Genomic DNA, 26660 nt, shown 5'->3' with positions numbered 1-26660 from the left:
CGATCCAGTATCCAATATTTATGTGATGAGAATTTTATATCACATCCATGATCCGAAAGTTGAGAGACGGAAAGCAAGTTCAAATTTAATTTTGGAATAAATCTAACTTTGGGAACAAAAAAATCTTGTTTTTCAAAATCTCCAATTCCTTTAATTTCAAGAGAAGCCCCATCCGCAGTAGAGACAAAGGATGGAGAGAGATTTTTAGAATAATTGGTCAGTGTAAAAGCATTTGGAATCATATGAAAGGATGCACCCGAGTCTAATAGCCAAAGAATTTTACCTAGAGGAGAGGAGGACGCATCGGCTCCAGAAATAGATCCCTTGAGGAATGGTTGAAGAGCTTCAATAATTTGATTTAAAGATAGATTGACATTGTTGGAGGTAGACGGCGTCTCTTCTCTGAAAGTTATCGACATTGCCACCATCTTTTTCCACTTTGGACACACGGGTTTTATGTGCCCCACAGTTCTTTACAAAAATGACACACGATTTTACTGTAGTCTCTTCTTCCATATTGTCCGTTATTTTCTCTTCCTCCTTGATTCTTGTTGAAGTGAGGAGGTTTATAAGGTTTAACATTGCTCCCGAGTTTGGATACAACGTAAGCTCCCTCATTCTCGTTTTTAGAGGGGACGGCTAACACATTTTGATTGGTTTTATTCTATGTCACATGGGTGCGGGTGCGGGCGCGGGTGCGGGTGCGGGGATTCGGCACTTCCAAAAAACCCGGGTGCGGGGGGTGCGGCAGGGGCAAAAATGTAATATATATATATATATATATATATATATATATATATATATATATATATATATATATATATATATATATATATATATATAAAGGGGGTCGGGGGAATAGGTTTTTTTTTTTATTTTGCAGCTGTCAGCTGCTGCTGACAGACAGCTGCTGTTAGCACAGCTGTTGACAGCTGAGAGCTGCAAAATAGTATTAATGGACCTTAATGATCCTGTCAGCTGCATAATTTTTTTTTAAAAAAAATTCGAAGCCCATTTGGGCAATTTTTTTTTTAAATGGACCTTAATGATCCTGGGTGCGGTCAACGCACCCAGGATCGGGTTGACCGCACCCCGTGCCGCACCCGCACCCACGTCGAGTCGCATCGACGCGGGTGCGGCACCCTCCTAGCCGAATCCCTGTGACATAGGTTTTATTCATTCCCAATCTAGTTTCTTCTCCACTTAATTTGGTAAGAACGTCTTCTAAAGGTGGAGAAGAAAAGATAAAAGAGAGGATCTAGATTGTTCGAATTCGGGTCTAAGCCCATTTAGGAAATTAAAAAAGTGATCCTCTTCAAGTTGTTTTTGCTTCAGTTCGATTGCCTCTTCATTCCATTTAGGTTCAAGGATAGCAAGTTCATCCCATATAGCGGATAATTTGGCAAAATACTCTCTAACTAACATCTTTCCTTGTTGTAGAGTCAAAGCCTTCTTTTGGAGGTAATATTTATGGGACAAGTCTCTTGACGTATACATTTGTTCAAGATACTCCCATACTTTATATGCTTTCTTGAATTTCAATATATTGGCATTAATCTTGGTTTCCACCGAAGAGAAAAACCACAATAGAATTTTGTAGTTTTTCATCTCCCACTCTTCATGCCTTTTATTGTATTCTGCAAACGCCTTTTCTCTTTCTTCACCGTCAAGGACTTAATCTCTCCTCTCTCAATGATAGTAATTTTAGGTTCGGGAATAGTTCCTTAAACATATCCCCAAAGACCCTTACCTTTGATATGAGCCTCCTAAGAGAGAAGTGAGAGTCCTTTTCGCTTGTTAGAGAGAAGAAAAAGAGAAAGAGATGCGTACCACAATCTACTTGAGGTAGGATGCTTCTAAAATATTGAATGAAGAAACCAGTCTTCACCCCAATCACCCAAACTTGATGACATGCTTTTCGAGGCACCCAATAGAGAGAACAAAACACACGATCTTCTTTTCTCCCAACCAAGCTCTGATACCATGTAAAAATATCTTCAAAGATGTGCACTACAAGCACAAGCTCCACGAAGGGATATGTGTACAAAGACACACCAAGAATACTTGAATAAAAAGTACACAAAGGTATAAAGAGAACACGTGAAATGCAAAAGATTGAATCTATTGAGCAAGGGTGAGCACAAAGGCTCCCAAAAGAATGAATACAATTAGAGGGGACACACCCCTATTTATAATATAAGCGGAGACCAAAAGGAGGGGCTCCTACTAGACGTTGGAGGGGGTTCCAACGTCTCCCCCTCCTTTGACTTTTAATCAAAAAGGTAAAAAAGAAAAGAAGGAAAAAGGAAGAAAGAAAAGAAAAGAGAAAAAGAAAAAAGGAAAAAGAGAAAAGAAGAAAGAGAAAATGAAGAAAAGTTACATGCACATTCACAAGTGTGAATATGCGTAAAATGGGATATGACAAAAATGCCCCTGGGACAAATATATATATATATATATATATATATATATATATATATATATATATATATATATATACATGATATAATTTAACAATTGTATTGTATCGTAAAATATTGCAAATTTTTAATAGCAAAATTTTAAAATGAATAAAAAAATCAAGAAAAAATAAGCAAAAAATTTAAAAAAATTTGTCACATGAAACTATGATGAATTGCATAAATGTCAATAGTTGCACTCGATGTTCAATCGATTTTCACTCATTACGTGAGTGCCCCATTGTCATGCCGGATCATCTTATGCCATCTTTGTTAGATTGTGAAGCTTGATTTCTATCATAATATAAATCTTTAATTTTTGCGGATTCAATTGGAGATGTTGGCCCTCAAAAGGTATTTAAAACCCAAAATGCAAAAAAATAACTTTCGGGCTTTTTAAAGTATGCCGAAGGTGTATCATACAATACACTCTATATCGTATGATATGGCATGATACAGGGGTGTATCGATACACCTAATATGGGTACGATACACACTCGTATAGCGATATGAGTGTATCGTATCGCAAAACCCAAAAGTAATGATAAGTATCGTATCGTATGATACGTACAACACTGATTGGGAGCTCCCATTTGGTCTCTCTCTCTCTTGTATGTGTATAAATAGGGGCTTTGTCCTCTTTTATTACTTAATGTTGTTTTAAAGCATTATAACTCATTTTGTGGGTATATTATAAATAAAATGTTATTTATTTTAATCTTGCTTTTGTGTTTTAATGCATGGTATTGCTCTTAGTGGCTGTTTGTATTGCCTATGTTGGCACCTTGCATTGTCCCATGGTGGACTTGTTCATGTGCATGTTGTGTTTATGTTATTGTAAGCCCTTTGAGGCTCTTGTTTTTATTTTTTCGCATATTTCGTGACAAAGAAGTGCACACACAAATCCACTATGGGATAAAGCATATAAGCCACTAAAAGATAGAACAAACACTCAAGATCACACACATGCCACTAAATGTGCTTAACACTTGATATAAAAAATATATTTTTTATTAAGCAATAATGCTCAAGAGAAGCATATTTGAGAAAGGGGTTTAACTCTTATTTATATACAATACGGAGAGAGCTAGTTGTTGGGCTAGTCCCAATGGTTAACTGGCCAGCCGTTGGGCCTAGCCTAACAACTACTCTATTATGACTAAAATTCCCCTTGTAAAAGGGGGGTTAATACAAAACAAAAATACAGAAAATAACAAAAAATAAAAAAAGGAATAAAAGGTATAATGTTTCCTAAAATACATTCTAATGATATATATAAATACATATTCACATGAATATATATTTATATATAAATATATTTAACGGCCAACACGTCTCATTCTAAGTCGACCTTTTATGTTTTCACTAACATCATTTTGAAACTATTGGTAGTACTGGATTGGTTCAACATAAGACAATGGTGCTACTTTGGAAAATCTCATTGCCGTTCTATTCAACAAGGCAGTTATTAGAGGAGAAGTCATTCCTTGGCTTCTTTTGTCTGGTCAAGCTTTAGAAAACTCTGTTCCTTAGCCTTTTCTATATCATAAGATGACACAACCTCATACCTTAATGCTGCATGGAAAAAAACCTCATACCTTAGTGTAGTCTCCAACATGGACGAACCAACACTTGCTATTTTGTAACCAATGGAAAAACCATCATCCTTTCTCAGCTTTGCTTCCATAAAAATGCCAAGGCTATATAACTCTAGTCACTCGACTACATGACTACCATTTCAGAGCAATCAATGGATTTGACCATCCCTATGCATTGCCTCCAATAAAAAAAGTGAAACAATCTTCGACACAAGAAGTTCTCATTGGTATATCTTTTTCTTTGATTATAAAATTGTACATATTCTTGACCCTTCCTAGAGCAGTTCACATCCTCATCATCCTCTTTTAGTTATTCCCTGGACCTATTTAAAGCCCTTCCCAAAGCAATTCATGAGACCCTAGCTGCTGCTCCTTTGAGAAAACCTTATAGCCTCATGCCCCATGGAGGAATGTGCCCTGAAAAAGGAAACTCTTTTAAGTAGGATTTTTGGCATGAAAAATAAGAAACTAACTAGGCTGGTCAAGAGCCTTCTAGGCATACCTTGATTCAATCTGCACCATCATGACTGGGTGGCTTGAGATGACAATAGGCTCCCTCGATTGGAAAAGAATCTTCATTAAATCAAGAGCAACTTAGTCTTTTTTCTTTTCTCTCACAACGATAAAATTGTTCTGTACTGGTTGTGCAGGTTGCAGAAAACTAAGTTCTGAAAGGTTGACCTTTAAAAGTAATTGAAAACTTGAAATTTGTATTGTTTTCCTTCTATCCTATCACTAATCTTCAGTGTTTTCCCATCTTCATTGATGTGGAAGTTGAGTCAGTTGTTGCACCATCTTTCCCATGAGCTTCAACAGTCTTAGCATCAGTAAGTCCTAAAGAAAATCTTTTATTTAACCTGAACCAATTTCTTCATTCAAATGAAGGAGAAGCTAGTCACATGGATACTCCATTTTGACCTAGCATCGTGTCCCCTTTTATACTGGTCATATTGAAAACTTCATAAAAATGGCCTTATCCCCATGTCCACAGCCGTATCCATGTGACAGAGGAGAAGCAAAATAAGTTCATTTCCATCATTAACATTGTATTGAATTGCTTGTTTGTGCTGTGGTGAGGCCTCACCAAATCATGGATGTGCACTTCAGGATGAAGATTCTCCTCAACAAAATTAATAATTCCATATTTCTGGGGAATTAAGTACATAGTGTTCACCTCCATCCTCTTTTGCAATAAAAATTGAACCACCATGTTCATCAACATTGGGTGTTTTCTTTGTTTTCCTTTTTGTCTCCTATTTGGGGCCATATCTAGTTCAACAGCTTAAGATATACAATGTTAAGTTGTTAACCGATACCAACTTTAGTATACACTCATATATAAGCCTCCTCTTCATCTGGCTCAACACATGCAACATGGCTACGCAAAAAAAAAGAAAAGTGAATCATGCAAATGCCAAGAGTAGCAGCAAACGATTAGAAAAAAGTCTGCATGCAAAGCTACACAATTCAACAGTTCGACTATTGTTGGTAATTATGTGTAGGGACAAAAAGTCAAACCATTCTTAAATTGCTTTCAGGAAATTTATGCATGTGTTTGCATTTGTTGAATTATCATGCATTTTATAGTTTGTAGCAATGTCACCAATATCACTGTTGGCAATATCTTGGTGAGATGATTTTTTGGGATTTTATGTTTCCATAAATATTGGCAAATCTCAGCAAAATTGTAGCATTTTTAAAAAAATGTTGTACAAGAAACATGAAGCAAATAGATTTTGGAACAATTCCACAAAAGTAGAAAATAGGAGAAAAGTTATCAGAATGAATAGGAAGTAAGTAATAAGAAAAGATTGATGGCAATTTTGAGAAACAAATATCAGTAGTTACTTATCATGAGTCATGAGGTGGTATCTCCATTTGCATTTTTTCACCTATACTATCAGTTTACCAGAATATCATAATCATGTCACAAAATTTTCAGACAAAAAAAACAACAGCAGTTTTTTACTTTTCTTAAATGCTAACCTGTATGGCATAAATGCAAAACACCAACAAATGTGGTTTTTGCACAAAATAATTGTAGCTTGCAAGGATCAAATTTAAAGCAATGTTGTTAAAAACACTTGAACTAGTAGTGATCCATCAGTAGGTGATGTAGGAGCTTAAGGACATATGTTTTATATCCCAACAGTTAATCTGTTCATCCTGTTGTCACCTTTGATTCATCCATGGATGAACATCTTGTGTGAGTGTCGTTTATTCTTACTATTGTGATGCAACTAAGAAAAGACTCCAGCAAGAGGCCTCAAATCTGCATATACATCTTTGCCTGAATTTCTTCATGATATTGTCTTCTTATTTTGTTTAGATGTTTTTATAGTCAATGTGTTTCACTCTTTCAGATACTTGAGCCAATATTTGTGTTAGTGGACAATCATCATGGTTTTTTGTAGTAAGATCACAAAAATGTCACATGATATTTAGCTAGAATTGAAATAGTGGCAGTATCATATATTGGAAATGTCATAATATTGTTGTTAAACAATAATGATTAAAAAAGAGAGGATAACTTTCAGTCGTGATCAACCATAAATACTGTTTTTTTCTTGTCGCTATGGTATTTGGGAAGCTATGTCACATGGGTGCGGGTGCGGGTGCGGGGTGCAGCACTTTCAAAAACCTTGGGTGCGGGGGTGCGGCAAAAAAAAAAAACATATACATATATATATGGACACGGAGAAATGAAAGATCGGATGAACACGAAGCCCCAGCAATACTCTTCTACAAAACCAAGAAAGTTCACGAATAGTAACCAATTGAAAGAGGGGAATGAGTAAACAAACGAGGAAATACAAAATTTCTGCCGAATCAACTCAAGATCGAGCAATAACTACCGAGATCCCCACGAAACCCTAACCCTAGGATTACAACCAAGGGAAACCCACCAAATCTCAATTAATCGAAAACTTTACAAAAAATTAGACCCCAAGGAGTAAATCACACAAAATACAGACCGATCGAAGGCAGATTCAAAAAGCCCCAAATCCTAACCCTAAATTCCAAATACCCACTAGAAAACCCAAATCAAGGACGGATCAATGGAGAAAACGAACATAGGTCGAAAAACCGTTGATCCGAACCACGAGATCTCAACATGTCCATTGCGGCAAAGGGAAAGCAAACACAAAGACCCAAAAAAGCACAAGTCATGCGCACAACCATGCGCACAATGGACATGTTGAGAAGCCGAGCACCCAAGCACCTCATGGCAAATTAGCACCGCTCGCAGCCACGACGATGCCGGGCCCCTCTCCGACATTCTAAGAAGGAGAGAGGGAAGACGGAGAGGAGAGGAGGAGAGCATAGGGAGTCAGAGAGGAGAGGAGAGGAAGAGAGCAGAGGGAGTCGAGGGCATACCTGGTTCAGCGGAGTGGTTCGGCTTTAGGAGGAGACGAAGGGAGGATTAGGGAATCCCTAATCCTCCTCTTCGCAACCCTTTTCATCGAGGATTTTTTTTTGTTTAAAAACTGGACGAAAATGACCCTGGGTGCATTGACCGCACCCAGGGTCGGGTTGACCGTACTGGTGCCACACCCGCATCGCGTTGTGTTGATGCGGGTGCGGCACCTGGTTGGCCGAATCCCTGTGACATAGTTGGGAAGCTACAAAAATTTGCTGATCTTTCAAACTTGCATAAGCATTTTCATTGGTTTTCACTGTTTACTCTTTATATGTAGCATGCATATATCGTATATATGACATAAATTGTTTATATGCTGCAGACCCACAATCCCTATCTTAGGGTTGATTATTGTGGCTTTATTCAAGCATGACATTAGTAAATGAACTGTATGAAACTATGATTAAGTTGTTGATTTATTTGTAATAGTTACTTTATCTCAGTACATCAAATGTTTACCTTTTTCCCGATGCATTCACTATTATGGAAATTAAATATGTTTTCTGGTCAATAATGCAAATATAGCAATAATGGTCATCTCAGGCACAAAGAAAAGAGGAACAACTGGTGCTGGCCCTGGCAAAAATAAAGCCTCCTTCACCACCTTCCGAAAGTACACATGACCCTGAGATACTAACTCCAGAGGAGCACTTTTACTTCCTCAAGATGGGTGTCAAATGCAAAAACTATGTACCGGTGGGCCGTCGTGGTATTTTCCAAGGGGTGATTCTAAACATGCACCTGCACTGGAAAAAACATGAAACTCTGAAGGTGATTGTAAAGACGTTTACCCCAGAAGAAGTGAAGGAAATTGCAGCGGAGTTAGCACGACTGAGCGGTGGCATTGTTCTCGACATACAGGAAGGAAATACTATCATTATGTATCGTGGGAAGAACTACTCTCAGCCTCCACCAGAGATCATGTCTCCAAGAGTTTCTCTCTCCAGAAAGAAGGTAAGCAGAAGACAACTGTCTTTTATTTTTCTGAATATGGTGGTCAGTTATTCACTTTTCAAATGAACAGCGACGATTGAAAGATCAACCATGACATTGTTAGGACATGATTGTCAGTTTCAGAAATATTAAGTTGATATTTTTTTCCTCCAAAATTGCAAGTCCACTCTTTGAGGATAAGTTTGTCTGTCCTTTGGGCCAACTCTTAGTCTCACGGCATCAGAAGGCAGGTTGCAGGGAGACTAGGAACAAGACTTGGCTTGAAGCCAATAAAGCAACGTCAATAACAACTCCTAGAATAGAAACTGTGTGATCGTTGTTATTTCCCTAAAATATTGTTCCTTTTTCATTCTGCAGGCACTGGACAACTCCAAGTATAGGGATTCACTTCGTGCTGTTCGGACTTTCATCCCGAGGTTGGAGCATCAACTTGAATCTTTGCAAGAATCAATTAGCAATAGAAACAATGAACAGAAAGTTGATGCTGAGACTGAGAACAACCTGGAACTTGCACCAGTTGCTTGGCGAGATGGTGTGCATCATAATCATGCAGACAAATTCTCTGAGCCTGAAGCTTCTAACAATGTATATGATCCATTGAGACGAGGACCAGTCATGGAGGTTAGCGAGATCTCAGAACCTGAATCACTATCTGATATTTTTGAGACTGATAGCGATGCTGAGACGATTGGAAAAGGTGATGGTACACTCTATTTGGAAGCCATCAATGCAATGCCAGCAGAAGCTGACAACGATTCGTCTGAGGACTTTGAAGAGTATCTTCGGCAGTTTGCCAGTAACTCAAAGCTGGATAATGGTTCTAGTAAAGTTGAGAAGCTTGAATTTGATGAAATCGATCGGTTGTTCTTGCGTGCAGGATCTCTTCTGAAGAAGAGGAAATGAAGATTTATGGGAAAGAAATTAATATTGATTGAGATGAAGAGCATGTTTGCAATGCCCTGCGAATGTAAATCACAATCAAGAGACTTTGTCAAGGTTAGTGAAACATGAGAAAAGTACAAGTGTGCGATGTCAGCTGTGACTGTTTTTGCCTTGTGACCAACAATCACAGTTTCTGCTTTCTTGGCTTTGATTGTTCATCCCACCTGAGACCAAAGCAAACATGCCCCAACTCTTGTGAAAGATGGTCACAAGGTTGACATTGTGAGTTGTGACCAACAATCACTACTACTTCCTCAGTTGTGATTGTTTATGTCCACTTATGACCAAAACATGCCTGAAAACATTTTGTGTAGTACCACCTCTCTCTCTCTACAAACTCAGTTGCAGCTAAGATTTTTGTCTTGATCATAGCATATGCAGACAACCTGAAATGTCTTGAACCACCTCTATCTGGTGACACGACTGTCATGTTCTGTGAAATTTTTGTACCATTTTACACACGAATAGATTATTTTATATATCAATTTTGTGAATATATCCTTCGCTAAGATTTTTTTTTTCTTAGTTTAGTCAACTTAATAACCTAAAACCATGCGTGATTGAAGGGTTTCTTTTTCGCTTTTTACATGTTTAGTTACAGCATTCCTTTTGGCACAATATAACTTATGGATCCTGAGTTTCCATTTTATAAGGTTGCCTTGTCCTCTTTCTCCAAATTTGGTGAGCTATATCTTTCATTTAACAGTACAGATTACTGAATCGGAGCAGATCCAGTGATTGGGCCCGAGTACTTTGTAAAGTACTCAGGCCACACAAAACACAGAAAATCGCTGTGTAACCATTTTCTGTTTTTAGTGTTCTACACAGAAAATCTCTAAGGCAGCCTGCATTAGTGATTTTCTGTGTTTTATGTGGCCCGAGTACTTTGTAAAGTACTCGAGTACTGGGGCCCGATCACCTAACCATGCCTCAGATCGGTCTGAAGCTTGTTGGTGATTGGGAACTGTTGGTGCATTTAGCGGCACATCATTGTTCTGTTGCATAATCTTCACAAGTACCGTTCATGCTTTAGATGAATAGCGATGGGGCCTTTTATCCACTCTTTCATGGTCTGGAATGCTGTCAAGCTCCATTGGTTACGTCTTGAAATCAATTATCTTTAAGGAGTCGTTTGTTACACTGCCGCACAAGGGAAGCCACTTTCCCTTGAAAGTGATGCCCACGAGGGAAAATGATTTCCCATGGGGGAGGTGTGAAACCATTTCCACAGGAAAGATGCATTTTTGCATTTATTATTTGGACTATACTGTATATTTCTCATAAAGATCTTTGTTTCGCCCCTTAGGAAAGAGGCTCTCTTTCCTATAAAATAGCGTCTTTTCATAGGAAAGGGCATAAAATAAATGCATCCTAAAGTGAACTGGTTAGATTTTGACGGGATCTTGTTAGATCCAAATCTGAATCCAGATCCGAGGAGGTTGGATTGAATCCAAGTATGAAATACATGTGTAATACTGGATCCTGAAAAAATAGAACAAAACAAGCTTTTACATGTAAAAAAAATCATTCGGTTTGGATTTTGTTTCAGATAAACTCCATATCCAACTTAAAATGCTGCTCTGAATCTGACCCAAATCCGAAAGTGTTCTGACTGAGCAGATCCAAATCTGATCCGAATCCATATTTGGATTTTACTTAAAGAATGTCAGACTCGAATTTGATATCCAACCATATCCGATCCGTTTGCAACCCTACATGTAGTTGTAGTCAAGGAATTGCTATTTCCATGGAAAACCTCTATACAAATATGTCTAATGCCTTTCTGAGGAGCTAGAATTGCACTCATGATCCCTTGCCTTGGAAGAACCAAAAACCCAAGGGTGCCTCTATCAGGACATTGTTATGAACCCTTTTGAATTTCTAACCAGTTATCAAGATGAACCAGTGTCCAGATCTGCAACCTTAGCAATGCTCTCACTGCAAGTTTTGGTGGGTCCTACCACCATTCATCAAGATTGCTGTGGTTCCCAATAAAGGCACACTTGAAGTAGTGTAGGCCCAAAGCATCAACATAACCAAATTAGAGGGTAGGCAGAGGACACCCATCTCAAAATTTCCAAGAACCAACTGACTACTCTCTCTCTCTCTCTCTCTCTAAATGCTTTTCAGTTATTATTTTAAAACATAAATGCTTTTCAGCATGAGATATCTTGGATGGTTAGATCACATTATCATCATCGAGGAGTCTAGGGTTTTAATCTCACTGATGTTATCCTGGCTTGCCTATCAAAAAAGCAATGTTGTCAGTATCGGTATCAGCCCTGAATCGTTTGGCCAAAGATTCAGTTGTGTTGGCCGATACCGATACTCAAGTGAATCGTTCGGCCAAAAAAATAATAAAAAACCATTACATATCAATCAGAATGTGACACCTGTTAAAACTATTAAAATAATATTTAAAAAAATTAAAATTTAATTTTTAGTATTTTTTACATTTATTAAAAAATAGCTGATTCAGGGGTGATGCATATCGATTTTCTGCCTATACCATATGTATTGGCGGATATAGGCCGATACTAACAACATTGCAAAAAAGAGTATATATTGGAATGTTGTTTTCGTAGTTACCATATGGTTCTTGCCACACGGGGAAGCTTCCTTCCCGAAATGTGCTTCAGAAACAAGAAACTCCTAGCTTCTCTGAAATGAGGGAAACCCCCTTTGGAAATATGAGAAACTCACTCTCTTTAATGAGAAACATGTTTCCTCCTTTGTCTTTCATATAAATTTTTTCTTACTTTTTTTACTGTTTTCCTCTTGGTTCTTATCACTTTCTACTCTTTTTTCCCTCACTTGTTACTTTTTCACATTAAAGAATAATAAAATTGTTTTCATGTTGTTTCTTATTTGCTTTCTTCTATTGCTTCTTATTGCTTCTTTCCTTTTTATTTCTCATGTACTCTCATAACCGTATCCCATTTTCTGCTTCATATTATTTTTTAACACTTGTCTTCATGCTTTAGCTAAGGGGTTTGGCATAGTGGGATGGGGCCTTGCCGGTAGGCTTGCAGTCTAGGTTCAAATCTAATGGCTGTCACTCTTGTGCAAGCTGAAGCATGGCGACTCTCTAGGGGGGAGGGGTAAGCCCTCTGTTAGGTGTATGGCTAGGGGTGGCAATCGTGTCGGGTTGGCGGGTCAGCATACCTCAACCTGAACCCGACCCGTTTAATAAACGGGTAACCCAACACGACCCGCCAACCCATTTAATAAATGGGTTGGGTCGGGTAAACGGGTTCTCAGGTTGGCAGACGGGTTGGCGGGTTGACCCACCCGCCTAACCCGTTTATTAAACGGGTCAGCCGGGTTGGCGGATTGGCATACCCCCAACCCGAACCTGACCTGTTTAATAAACGGGTTACGCGGGTCGACCCGTTTATTAAACAGGTTGGCTTAAGCCCAACCTGAACCCCCCTCGGGTTGGCGGGTCGTGTCAGGTTTTGCCACCCCTAGGTATGGCAGGTAGAGCCAGCGCGTCTAGGTCTCTGTTCTTAGGGACGGTTTCACCATGTAAATATCGAAAAAAAAAAATACCAAAGTTGAGGTCTGCCTGTTTAATTGTTTTCATAAGATTATAGTAGTCCATAGACATATCTATAGAATGGCCGGCACCATATCCTTTATTGATGACCATGGGCCAAGAGGTTTTCCCTTCCACTCTAAAACCATCCTACTTGGTTTGAGAGCACTAAGTTTGGCCGAACTCAGTTCGGGTCCAGGTGATCCAAGCCATTTATGTCCTGGACATGATCTATTCCAAAACTAGTCAAAGGCTCCCTCTTTTATTTTGGGTAGTGCATGCAAGATGTCTCACACCCTATGCAACCCGACCCGACAAGAAATCATTGGACCCCCATTATCCCATTCTTTTTCTAGATCCAGTTATATGAGTTGGGATTCAGTTTGGATTTGACCTTATATAGGTCTGTAGAACTAAAACCATGCTGAAAGTCTGCTTTGGTACGAGCCAGGTCTATTGGGCCTACCCTTCCCACTAGCACCTTAATTAGGCTTTGGTATAAATAGATTGTTTTTATCTTCTACAAGATGCTGATTAGTATATCAAATTCATATAAATATATAGGTAATGTCAATAGAACAGGTTTTGTCCAACCCGCTAGGAATCGGACTCAAACCCGCTTGATATGAATCTTTGGAGACTGATTTTTAGGGTTGAATTGGTAGTTTGATTTTGTCCCTTGTTCAGATATTAATATCCCAGGCCTGGATAAGGTCCGGACTATGGCAAATTTGGACTTATGTCACAAAGACATGTGGACACCATAGTGACACAAGTTAAAAACGGAAAATTATCGGCAGCCAAAAAATCACGAGAATTTGATTTTTTTTTAAATCTTGTATTTTTCTGGCAAAATATTGGCCATAAAAAAATTAATTTAAAAAATATATAAGGAAATATAAAAAAATATATTTATAAATAAAAACTACACAGTTTTTTCACAATAAATAGTCGATACAAACATAAATATCATGTTTAAAACGTGATATTTATGTTTTCGATGAAAAACTTGCGAGAAACAACCGTTAATTCGGGTAATTTCTCGTTATATTTTTGCGAGATTTTCATAAATCTTGCAATATTTGTCACTATGGTGGACATGAGGACGCATGATGTGGGCTCAACTTGCAAGTTCGAAGAGCTTTCGGAAAATAGGACACGATGACACAGATTGCTTTTAAATTTTTAATCAATAAGAAACTATTTTTTAAATATGTTAACATTAAAAATAAATTTTTATTAAAATAATAACTCAAAATATTAAAAAATAATAAAATAACATTAAAATATTGTTTGTACATGTTGGTGTCTGTGTCCACATATCCGCTCCTGTCACCAAGGACACGCCACCAAAATGGCATGTGCCTGTGACATAGATTTGGACAAAATGGAAGCAAGACCTGACCTTCAACTGGATCCAGTTGGTTCAGATTGAGAGGACCCAGAACCAAGTAGGCTTTCGCCAGATCTCATGCCCACATGATCCAGCCTGAATCTAATCCAAGTCCATTGACAATCACAGCAATGTGGAGTTAATAAATAGGGGTTTGGATTAAATGCTTGACTGATCTGAGCTACTTGGGTTAGTTAGATCCTCACTAAATGGACGTGCATGACAGTGCCGGATCACACAGGCTCCGTCAAAACCAGAACCATGCGAGCATAGTCAAGGTCGGACACTGGCCTGACCAAACCGGATCCCTGATCCAATCTGCTTATAACCTTGAGGGTGTGTTTGAATCCCTTGGATCTTAGACCCAGGGGTTTTGGCTAGAGATACATGAATCAAATATCTGTGGACCTCTAGTCTGACCGTCCTCCATCAGACATTAAATCCATGGATTTAAGGGGGGTTCGGCTTATGGTGAAGATTTCAAATCTTCGGAAAAGATCCTCCATTTGAGTGGGGTTTGGATCAGGGTGTGGGGCCCATGATTTGATTCGTGTGTCTGTGTTTGGTTGCTTCAAAGATCCAAAGACAAGTTGCTTAAGGTCACATTTAACATGGGCCCTATTAGGGATGGCAATGGACCGGGGCGGGGGACAAGGTCTCCACCCCCGCCCCATCTCAAAATCCGAACCTCCATCCCCGCACGGGGATGGATTTTAACCTCCACCCCCACCTTCATCCCTGTTTCATGCCATCCATCCCTGGTCCAAACGGGGGCGAGGTGGGGAGGGGGCCCATTTCTCCTTGGTCTAGTGTCATCCCTTAGAAGGATTGGGGATGGGGTGGGGCAAGGCGGGGATCGAGACGGGGACAGGGCGGGGCAGGAGAAAGCATAAGTCCATCCCTGCACGGGGATGGATTTTAACCTTCATCCCCGCCTCCATCCTCGTTTCATGCCCTTCATCCCCGGTCCAAACGGGGCAAGGCGGGGCGAGGCTTGGCTTTCCCCCATTCCACTGCCATCCCTAGGCCCCATGCCAAATCTGACCTTCATGCAAATGAGATGTCCACGGCCCTTAAAATGTCTTGAATCCAAAAGCCGGTGACTCTGGAGTGGAGCAACATGTAATTCTAGTTTATAAGAGATTCATTTGGATTCAGTTTAGTTTAGAGTTATTTGAGTTTTTATTTAAATTTAAATATTTTTTTGTCATGAAATGGATCCATTCAGATTCAATTTAAAATTAGGGTTTCTTATTTTCCTTATAAATACCCATTCTAGGGATTCAATTTAGTTTAGTGGCTCACTTCCATCTCTCGATCCAACGGCTCTCAAATACATATAGAATTTAAATACAGCGTGCCAATTGTCTTCCTTAACTTGTCCCTAAAGTGGTTGACAAAATGACAAAGCAGTTTTGTGATACGAAGGGACATTTCATCCTCCAATCTGTTCCATGTCTCGTGTTGTACAAACAAAACAAACTTAAATGGACATTTTAATTGCACTTTGTACGTGTAATACGAATGTTTCACACTGGCACCACCACTGAACCCTACAGCAATTCCATAGTCAGTGCTAAAATTAGTCTTTGACTTTGACTTGGGGTTTGTCGTCAGCCAAGTCAAACTCCAAATTTGTGAAAGGGTATTACTTAGAAAAGGGACAGGTGGCTCGGATCAAGTCTCGGATGAACCAGACCGAGTCAAGTATAGCTGAGCTGAATCAAGGGAGACCTTGTTTATAAAAGGGTTCCTTGACTAAGCATGACAATCTTTGATGATTTATGGACCGGCCTCCCGGTCAAAGGCGAGCCTCCCACAAGTCAATAGCATGGCTTAAAGACCAAGCAAATCAACCAAGTCAAACTATGGACCGAACAACTTTTGTAGAGCCGGTGCAAAGATTTTGACCAGATTTATATTGTAAAAGTCAAAGTCAAATGGAATCACTTCAACCACAAAGCTCACACAGTCAAACTTATTACTTGGAGATGCATTTCAAATGACCCAATCCTTCCAAGTTTGATCCGAGCACAGACGTGCCTAGTCTAGATATGATCGTTTTGACCAATGACCAATATGTGACTTGGCTGAACCTTACCTATGACTTCTTCATTTAGGTAGTCTTGACCAAGTTGATTCGAGATAGAGTTGGCCCAGCTTTGACTGAAAAAAGGTCCAGTTGGTGGAGCCATGGCTATCCCAGTTGCAATACAAATTGACTCGAGCAAGCATTATATTGACTCATTGCAAGCTTGGCAGGTTACTGAAGCTTCAAAAGGCTCACCTTGTCTTGGCCGTTGACTCGTTTAAGATACAGGCCTATAGCTCGGCATGGTAAACTTTGGTCAAACAGACCCAGATATTCATCAAACTGCTACTAGCCGTGCTAGCAGGGTTGCAAACGGGTCGGGTCATGGTTGACCCGCACTACATTCAACTTTCAAACAAGTGGGTCTGCCTTTGGATCTGGATCTGACTCAAAACACACAATTGAATTCCAGATCTGGATTGTGTGTGACCTCCTCTGATACTAGATATGCAGACCGTATATTGGTTTTTACATGAAATAGATAAAACGGTTATATGTGTTCCAGGGTCTCGACTGAGCGTCACATGAAGCTCAGTCAGGTGTACGGCACTCTCTACATCCGACTGAGCACCATGCGACGCTCAGTCGAGACCCAAAACACGCATTGTAGCTACAGTGCATGTTCTTGGGGTGAACACGCAACACCCTCTCAATGAATGGAGAATCAAACTTGTAGTCCGGTGTCTCTCTCTCCCTCTCTCAGCTGAGCTGAGCCAAACACCCTGTGTTCTGGATCTACTTGTTTAAGCTAACTGAGCTACTCATGGCTGGGCTCATCATCCCGATCAGGAACGAGTTCATGACAAGCTTAATCGAGCCGAGTAAAGAACTTCTGGATTCGTTTACCAGTCCTACGCACGTCACAAGGGTACTCCGACATACTCTCTGTCGTGTCGTTCTTGTATACTGCAATAAAAAAATACACAGTGTGTCCCGTGTCTTTGTGACGTATCCCGCTCTCCCTCAGGAATCAGTGTGCATTTTCTAGTTTTGTTGGGTACTAGTGAAGCACCTTGTTTTTGTCACACCCAAGATTACAGCGGTGTGACAGTGTACTACTCTGACAAAAGTGGTGGAGCGTATTCTCCCTCATCATTTCTTCATTTTCCTCGATCATCATATTTAATCCCCAAGATAAGGAGGCACCAGTACATTCTACTTTTAATGATGCCCCCCACCATGCCATCATCCTCTTACTTCAAAAGCCTTTATGGATTGTGTAATCTCAGTTCTACCCTTGGCATTTGGCAATGCCCAATAAATTGAATAGAAAATTTATAAAAACACCTCTCTCTCTTTCTCTCTCTCTCTATATATATATATATATATCTATATATATATAAAATTACCAAAAACCCGCTTGGGTTTGCATATCATTTCAAATGTGAACCATATTGACAAAGGTTAAAAACGGCAAAATCTCGGCAGGCTAAAAACTCAGAAGATTTGAAAATTTACATAAATCTTGCGGTTCTTTAGGCAAAATCTTGAGAATAAAAAATAAATTAAAAATATAAAATAAAATACATTTAAAAATAAAATTCTTGAGGGTTTTTTCATGATAAATATCTTTTTAATGATATAAATATCACAATATTTGTCACGGTTTGAAAATCTCGTGAGAAATTATGGTTTTAAACTTCCAGGCAATTTCTCGTGATATATAGGACGACTATTAGGCCAACTTTACTATATGGTACTGAATGTTAGGCTGTCAAGAGACATCATATTCAAAAAATGAGTATAGCTGAGATGCGTATGCTGAGATGGATGTGTAGAAATACAATAAAAGATAAGATTCGGAACGAGGAGATACGTAAGAAGGTAGGTGTTGCACCCATTGAAAATAAGATGAGAGAGAATCGTTTACGATGGTTTGGACATATTCGACGAAGGCTTAATAATGCTCCAGTTAGAAGGATGGAGAAATGGAAAAATATATTAGTTAAAAGAGGTCGGGGTAGGCCTAGGAAGACATGGATGGAGGTGATAGGAAAGAATATGAATGCTTTGAACCTCACCGAGGACATGGCATTGGATAGAAATGAATGGAGGAGAAGGATTCATGTGAAAGACAGAGAATGATTTTCTTTGTTGGTTCATATCGCCGACCCCAATTGTTTTAGGATGAAGGCTTAGTTGTTGTTGTTTTGTTGTATATCAGCAAGATTTTTTTGTAATTCTCACAATATTTGCCATCCATACCAAAAAGTAAGGTTGGTAAACTTGACTAATCAGATGTCTTGTTTTTTTGGTGAGCTGAGCTGAGTTTGAGTTTACGTTTCAAACCGGCTTATTTACGAAGAAAAAGAATGGTTTTAGACCTATTTAGCTATAGCTTGTAAGCCAAGTATTTGGGCTTTTTATTTTACACAAGATTATAGCCTATAAAATATGTTTACAATATATTTATTACTAGGGATGGCCATCTATCCAGCCCATATCAGGCTAGGGTCGGGCTGCAAAATGCAGCCCCAGCCCAATAAAACTCAAGCCGGGCTCAGCCTGATTAAATAATCGGGACTGAATCAGGCCGGGCCACTATGCAAAATACGCAACTCTTGACAAGTTCAATCCGTTAACCTGAGCCCGACCCCAGTCTGAGTATATCTAGATTCTAAGTTGGGCTGGGCTCGGACTCAGGCTTGTTGGGCCCTTATCAGGACTGAATCAAGCCGGGCCACTATGCAAAATACCCAATGCTTGACAGATTCAACCCGTTAACCTGAGCCCGACCCGAGTCCGAGTATATCTAAGTTGGGCTGCGCTCGGACCAAGATTTAGGTCAGGCTTGTTGGGCCCTTATCAGGTCTTAATCAGGCGGGGTTGGGTCGGGCTGACCCAATGGCGACCCCTATTGTATCAAACTGAACCGAACATCTCTATCCTTTGTGAACCTATTTTTACCGCTCACAAGGGCTCTGCTCATTTGGTAGGTTCGACTTGTGAATGTCACCAAGTTGACTAACGTCACAAGTTCGAAACCTATGAATAACGTTCGTTGCAGCTCAACAGTGGCTTCCATCTCACAGACAAGTGATGTTCATCACAAACAGGTTGTCATTATTGTTATTTCAACCGCCACCCTCGTTCCCCTAAAACCAATCCCCATCCACAAGCGCACACACACATACATTTGGGTATTTTTTAATAAATATAAAAAATACTAAAATGGCAAGATTTATGAAGATATCCTGAGAAATTACTTGAAAGTTTAAAAACCATAAATTTTCATGATATTTTTAAAATATTATTGTTTTTTTGGCAAAACATAAATATCGTGATTTAAAAGCGATATTTACGTTTTAAACAGCTATTTATCATGAAAAAATTGTGTGCTTTTATTTTTAAATATTTTATTTATATTTTCTTATAAAATTTAATTTTTTATTTTCATTTATTTTTTATTGCCAAGATTTTACCAAAAAATGCAAGATTTAAAAAAAAAAAATCAAACACTCACGAGTTTTCTGACTGCCTAAAAAACTCAATTTAAACTTTTGCCACTATGGAAAACAGATCATTTTTATGGAGTGGTGCCATCCATCTCAACATTTCTCCATAGGAACACCACACCCATATGGAGAAATGCCAAGATGAGTGACTAACAAGCAGGTCTCTCTGCATGCCCACCATATGCAGCGACGCTGCATCTAACGTGAATGCAAGTCCAAATAAGTCATCAAGTACATGCACCCTGACACTTAGACTTAGGTTAGGATTGGGTTTGGTTACAAACACTGGCTCATTGGCCTAACCTTCAAATATAGTCCTAGTCGTGTTCATTAATCAAAGGTGCTTTTGGTTAAGTACGACAGCCTTAGTCAGTGCGATCATGTCTCTGATAGTGGTTTCCCCATTCTTCGTGAAAAAAAGGTGTGATTTTTTCAAATCACAAATTTATGATTTCAATATATATATATATATATATTATGTGAACTGAAATATGAAAACTTGAGTATTTTCAACATTTTTTTTTTGTAAATCCAATCATGCGGATGTGCTTGGCAGGGTGAATTTGCTAGGAATCAACCATTGGGTCATGTATTTTTGATGAAAAAATGTGATTTTTGAATGTTTGAATATTTATGAAGATTATGAGCTATTGATTTTAAAGCCTTAAAAAAATATCGTTTATGCATCAAAATAGAATGACTCAAGAGCAGGTTCTTATAAAACCAAGCTGCGTATGGTTAAATTTAAGAGAAAAGAACAAAAAATTTATGAAAATAGCAATTCACATTAGAGGTGACAAAATTTAACCCGACTTGCCAACCCACTTCTTAGCCGGGTTAGGGTTTGGCTTAAACAGGTTCGTATTGTAAATGGGTCAACCTGCCTAACCCGTTTATTAAACGGGTCGTATTCGTGTTAGGGGTATGCCAACCCGTTTAATAAATGGGTTAGGCAGGCGAGTCAACCCGTTTACACGAACCCGTCAACCCGCAACCCGTTTATATATATTAACTTATCTAACCCTAACGCCTAAATTTACACTTTAGTCTACCCAATCTCAGCCAATCAGATTGCCACCCTTTTTACCCAATTTGCAGAAAAAAGTATAATAGGTATTTTTTTTTTAATTATGTTATTCGGGTTACTTGGGTCGATTATCGTGTCTATGTTATCGGGTCAACCCGTTTAATAAATGGGTCATTGTGTTGTGTGATCGTATCGTGTCGACCCAACCCATTTATTAAAAAGGTTAACCTTGTCGTGTCAGGTTACCCGTTTAATAAACGGATCGTGTTTGTGTTTGTGCTGAGGTATTCTGACCCGCCAACCCTACCCGATTGCCACCCTAGTTTAGACAATATATTTTATGTGCTAATGATTATATATATATATATGGCGCTCCCATATCTGGACAGTGATTCATGAACGTAAAAAATAAATTTTAATCTAAGATCTTCTGACCACGGCGAATTAAATGCTTTGGTTATGAGCTCGAGGTATTCTAGTAGGGGGGCCTGTGCACATGGCTCGCAGCACATTAAACTCGTGACACTAGGACCAGGGGGGCAAAGGTATTAAAAACCATTTAACCCCTCTCAAAGTCATGAACTAATCAAATATCAAAGGCCACCATTCTTGTTATCTCAGGGGGGCATGAATAATAAACAAAAGTAAGTAAAAAAACACGCCATTTACCTTGTTAAGCATGCGTGCACAACCCCAAGTGACCTTTTTTTTTTTTTGTCATCCAAGATTGAACATATAATAATATTAAAGATAAATATACCATGGCACAAGTGCAACTGTAATTGTGAAAAAATCTATATGATAATCTTAAAGGCAAAAGTTATTATTTTATTTTATATAAAGAAACTACTCTTGTTACATACAAACCTAAGTCGATGTCTCTAGTGCAGAACTCTACGAGTATTCTCATCCTGCCTACTTAGATATAATTTATTATTTGGTTTAAGTCTTGTAACAGAGACGCGCACTCGGAGCGTCAGTGTTGGAGTGGGCATGGTGCAACTGTAATTGCAGAACAGATCAGGGGATCTGTCAAATCACTTGATGAAAATTATTTGACATCTTACCGTCCATTGCTTCATCCCACAAGGATCTCATGGTCCTTGTGTACATTGTGGACGGTGAAGATACCAAATCACTTTTAGAAAAGTGATTTGGCAGATCACTTGATCTCCCCTTGGACAAACCCTACTGGTTTTTTGTTATTCAATATTTAAGGGCCTGAGCATCGGTGACCCCACCTGGGGTTTACCTCGCAGGGGGCGGGCCCGTCAAGCTGTCCGGTTATCAGTGAGGGTTCTTTGTCATAAAAAATTATTTAAACGTATAATAATAAAACAAAAATACTATGGCAATTATAACCGTAATTGCAGACAACTTGAACAAAACCAAGTCAAAGCCAGCGCATTTTGGATTTGTCAAGCATACGGTGCACAAACCCAAGTGGCCTATTTTTGTCATTCAACATGGTACATATACAAGCCTTTAAAAAAAGAACACATTGGACATATAAATAATATTAAAGATAATTATACGGACAGTGGTTATCAGAATGGGTGAAACTGTAATTGTAGATTACTTTTGCTTTTCTGGGGTGCGTCGCTCTGGATTCAGCATTTACATCGCCCATTGTGGGAGTCATCATGTCCCCCTTCAGCAGCATGTGGCCTTCCCTTATCCAGGCTTACATAAGGTAGATTTGTTGCTTTCATTCTCCTCTGTCATTAGAGTCTGTTTCTTGTTTTGTACTTTACCTTTTTCTTTCTTCTCTTCTTTCAACATCCTCTCTTTTGGTCCCTTTTTTTCATGCCTGGAAGAAATGCAAAGGATTTGTTATTCAAAAACTAAATTCATTTTATGTTTTGAGTATTCAAAATTTGCAGAAAATTAACAGTCCTTTTTTTTATATTTGAAGCCACTCGATGGGAATCTCTTTTTCTTCTAAATTTGTTGGTTTTCTGTTGATTTAGGTGGCCATGTAATCTTTTTTCTTTTGTTTTCTCAATTGGGTGTTTCCAATTCTTTTTATATATGTCAAGGATAATGAAGGCCAAAGTCTTCCCACCACCATCCACACTTTTTTTTTTTCCAGAGAGAGAGAGAGAGAGAGAGAGAGAGAGAGAGAGAGAGAGAGAGAGAGAGAGAGGGGAATCGAAGTTTTGAAATGTGGTTGCATGGTTGCTGCGGATGGGAGGAACATGAACAACACCTTTTTTTAATTTTTCGACGTTGGGTAGGCCTTTTTTGTTTCTTGTCATCCTTATTTCTTTCTCTATTTTGGTGAGTGGTAGGGGTGAAAGGATTGGGTTGTTTTCTTTGGAGAAATTTGAAGGGTTCTCAATAGTGGTGTCATGATTTCTGGGTATATGAAATTTTTTAATTCTTGAAGATTTTTTTATGAGTTTTTCTTTTTTCTACTCCATTTCTAGGTAAATTCTTTACTTTTTCGATGATAACTAACTAAATTTAGAATCCTGATTTGGTTAATAATTTTACTTGAAAAAACTAATGTACATTGTGCTTTCTTTCAACAGCAATTGAATCGTTGGTTGCTATTTGGCTTTATGTTGAGGCAAACTTCATGAGATTTGATTGTGTTGATACCTGGGGAAACTGAAACTCTAAATTTTGTATCAGGGCTGTTGGAGAGAGAAGAGCATGATTGGTATTGTGGTTGTTTTTCCATGGATTCTCCAGGTGGTAAACGTTTTAAATTCACCTCCGGCCACCGGATCAATTCAGTGATTTCTAGATGTTTCCTGTTGGCCTTCATTGCACTCTTTTTCCGAATAGTTACTGTGGGTTCGTTCTATGAGTTTGTGGGGATAGGACATGGATACTTCAATTGGGTCTCTGTTCCTTCAATTGGTTCTGACGTAGGAGTTAGGAGAGACAAATTTCTGGTGGTTCCTCAGATAGTTTGGGGCTTCAACAATCAAAAGATTGCCTTTGCTAGAGCTTGTTTGACTGCAAATTTTTTTAACCGGACACTTTTGATGCCGAGCTTGAGTGCTTCTTTGTTCTATAAAGAAATTGATCGGTTGGAACCAATCGACTTTGATAAAATATTCTCTTTCAAGAAGTTTAACTCCCTCTGTCATGGGTTTGTTAGACTGGGACGATTCTCAAGTGTTTCAAATTCAAGCAAGCCGTTTCTGCTCAGAAAAGGGGAAGGAAGAAGGTGGACTGTAGAGAGAGATTTGGCCCAATTGAAACAGTATAGAGAGAACCCATTTGATGAGAATGAGGTCATAAAAATTGTTGGAAAAAATCCTTTCCTTTGGCATGACCATTGGCCGGTCAAGGATTATGCAAGAGTGTTTGATTGTCTGGTATTAGTTGATGAAATAGCATCAGAAGCTAGAAAAGTTGTATCCAAGCTTAGGAATCTTGGAAGCAATCTGGAAGACAATGCAGCTTCTGCACGAATACCAGCACCTTATGTTGCAGTCCACATGAGGGTGGAGAAAGATTGGATGATTCACTGTAAGAAGCTTCAGCAGAGATCTAACATAAGCCAGATTTGCAGTAGTAAGGAGGAGATTATGGAAAGGGTGGTAGATATTAGCAGTCTAAAATTACCAGTTGTCATTTATCTAGCGGTTGCTGATGACCTGTTAGAAGACTCATCAATCTTGAGTGGTTGGAAGGAAGGTATCATTCCATTCGAGAAGAAGAAATTGGGGGTCTGGGATATCTACAAAAGGTACCCTTACCTCATTCAATCTGCAATAGACTATGATGTCTGCTTGAGAGCAGATGTATTCGTGGGTAACAGTTTTTCTACATTTTCCAGCCTAATTGTGCTTGAAAGAACACAGAAATTGATCAGGGCAGGTGTATCAGCTTCGTGTGGCATGGAAACTGTTGGTTTAACAGGGGCTTCTTATGCATACAACATATTGAGTGAATATGGAGGACCACAGAGATGGATGACGAATATGTCTGATTCAAGCTTGCATGCTATTAGCTATGGGACCAACAAACTTGTTTGCTGAAAGCGCAGCTTTCCATCTTATTGTAAGATTCTTTTTCTCATGAAGACCTAGGGTTGTGATGGAGTGTCCAAGAAGCTCTACATATTAGCAAGGGGTACAAACGTGCTCGACCTATTTACTATATCGTCGTACAGTATTTTGGAGATGAGTTACATGATTCTTTTTTGTAAATGATTGCAGGTTCATAAAGTCTTCCATTTTAATTGTTTCTATCATTAAAGATTTGTAATCATTGTCACATGTGAATAGAACCTGGGATTTCGGTGGAGTATGACAGAATACCTTAAAGATTTTTTTATTAAAGGGTATAAACCTGGATTGCCTTCTACCAGCAGTTGCATTTATCATGTCTGATTTCTGGGATCCATTTGTGTAGTGAAAGTTTGTCTGCAAATTTGCTTCTGATTCATTTTGTTTGCACCTTAGTTTTATTTAGGTAATTTGCATGAATCATTAAACCCTGGGATCTAATACTGGTTTTATCCCACGAGAAAATGCTATATAATTCTTATCTGACTCCATGGCCCATATCTTTGACAACTGGAGTTTCCATATTTCTTCCCCTGAACCAAGTTGATGGACGACCATCCAAGCTGAGTTGCACCTACCGTGTGTGTGTGTGTGTGTGTGTGTGTGAAGATTCAGAAGTTCTTCAGTTTTGAGGAAATTGATCTCCATCTGTAACCAATGCTGTGCTAATCAGAGTTACTTCAAGGACCAATACATGCAAAGTAGAATTCAGTTAACTTTAGTGCCTTTTATGTATTGCATGCAGTTTCAACGTAGCTTGAGGAGGTTTCAAAACAATGTTCCATCAAAGATTCAGCCTTTTTAGATAATTAAAAGAATTTGATCATCTTGTTATTATGGGTGTAAAATGGATCAGATTTGGTTCAGGTTAGGCATTACTGGATCCAACCTAATTGGATGTTGCCTAATATATTGGAGTTGCAGTCGGATGGAAAAGAGTATTATTTAATCCGGATCCAACTACCTTAAGTGGCTACTGATATACCTTAGGGGCTTTTGATTCAGATTGAAACTTTATGCCAAATCTGAGTCCAATTATTGACCAGATGTTTACTTTACTGAATCTGGTTGAATGGATCCAGTTGATATCTGACCTGAATCTGAACATTTGGACATCCCACATATTATGTTTTCATTACGCCAAGTGAATTTAATTTAAAATTGATTGCTATTAAAGCATTGTGAAGGATATTTCATTCCTCTAAACCACATTTATGTGTAGTCTTTTTGTTGTAATCTGATGTGCAAAAGAAATAGGAAATGCACAAACACTGCCCACAAGATTGAACACAAAAAGTTTTCTTTTATGGAACTGTGACGGATATGTTCATTCCACATGCAAAATAAATTAGAATTTTCTTTCACCTAGTGGAGATTGTGTATACTAGTTATATCACCTTCGTATACAGCTTTGCAAATAGAGAGTTCTACTATGCCTTTCATAGGTTTTCTGAAATGTTTCATATGCATTTTGATTGTCATCAATTGTGCCACGTCATTTAAAGCCCATTTAGCAGAATACGTGATTAACATTCCAATAGTATTCTGCAATCTGAAGTTCGGATGGTTAACCAATTCAGTAGTATTTTGCAAAGCTGAAGTTACAGATGGTTAACCCAACTCAGTAGTATTTTTGCGAACTGAAGTTCAGATGGTTAACCATTTCAGTAGTATTTTGCAAAGTTCAAGTTTAGACGTTATCTCTGGAAGGCATCATTGTAAAACCATGAATCAACTCCACATGTTTGTTGCA

At 38.7% G+C, this 26660-nt stretch overlaps 1 protein-coding gene and 1 pseudogene across 3 annotated transcripts in view; both read left to right on the top strand.

Annotated features, from left to right (window-relative positions):
• Positions 1 to 9870, top strand: part of LOH1 (RNA-binding CRS1 / YhbY (CRM) domain protein) — a 35158-nt gene extending 25288 nt beyond the window's left edge. For both annotated transcript variants that reach the window (XM_089981207.1, XM_089981208.1), the window contains exons 4-5: positions 8022 to 8432; positions 8790 to 9870. In XM_089981207.1, the coding sequence (XP_089837333.1) occupies positions 8022 to 8432; positions 8790 to 9335 (957 nt within the window). In that variant the 3' untranslated portion in view covers positions 9336 to 9870. The remainder of the gene's footprint in view (positions 1 to 8021; positions 8433 to 8789) is intronic.
• A 12644-nt stretch (positions 9871 to 22514) lies between these two features.
• Positions 22515 to 25188, top strand: LOC149822670 (O-fucosyltransferase 23 pseudogene; annotated as a pseudogene). Its single transcript, XR_016426087.1, has 2 exons — positions 22515 to 22572; positions 23517 to 25188. The product of XR_016426087.1 is annotated as an O-fucosyltransferase 23 pseudogene (transcript).
• The last annotated feature ends 1472 nt before the right edge of the window (positions 25189 to 26660 follow it).

The sequence above is a fragment of the Nuphar pumila genome, chromosome 11, assembly GCF_984573655.1.
Source record: "Nuphar pumila chromosome 11, dmNupPumi1.hap1.1, whole genome shotgun sequence".
NCBI lineage: Eukaryota > Viridiplantae > Streptophyta > Magnoliopsida > Nymphaeales > Nymphaeaceae > Nuphar > Nuphar pumila.
The sequence above is the reverse complement of the archived record's forward strand: the minus strand, read 5'-3'. Positions and strand labels throughout refer to the sequence as shown.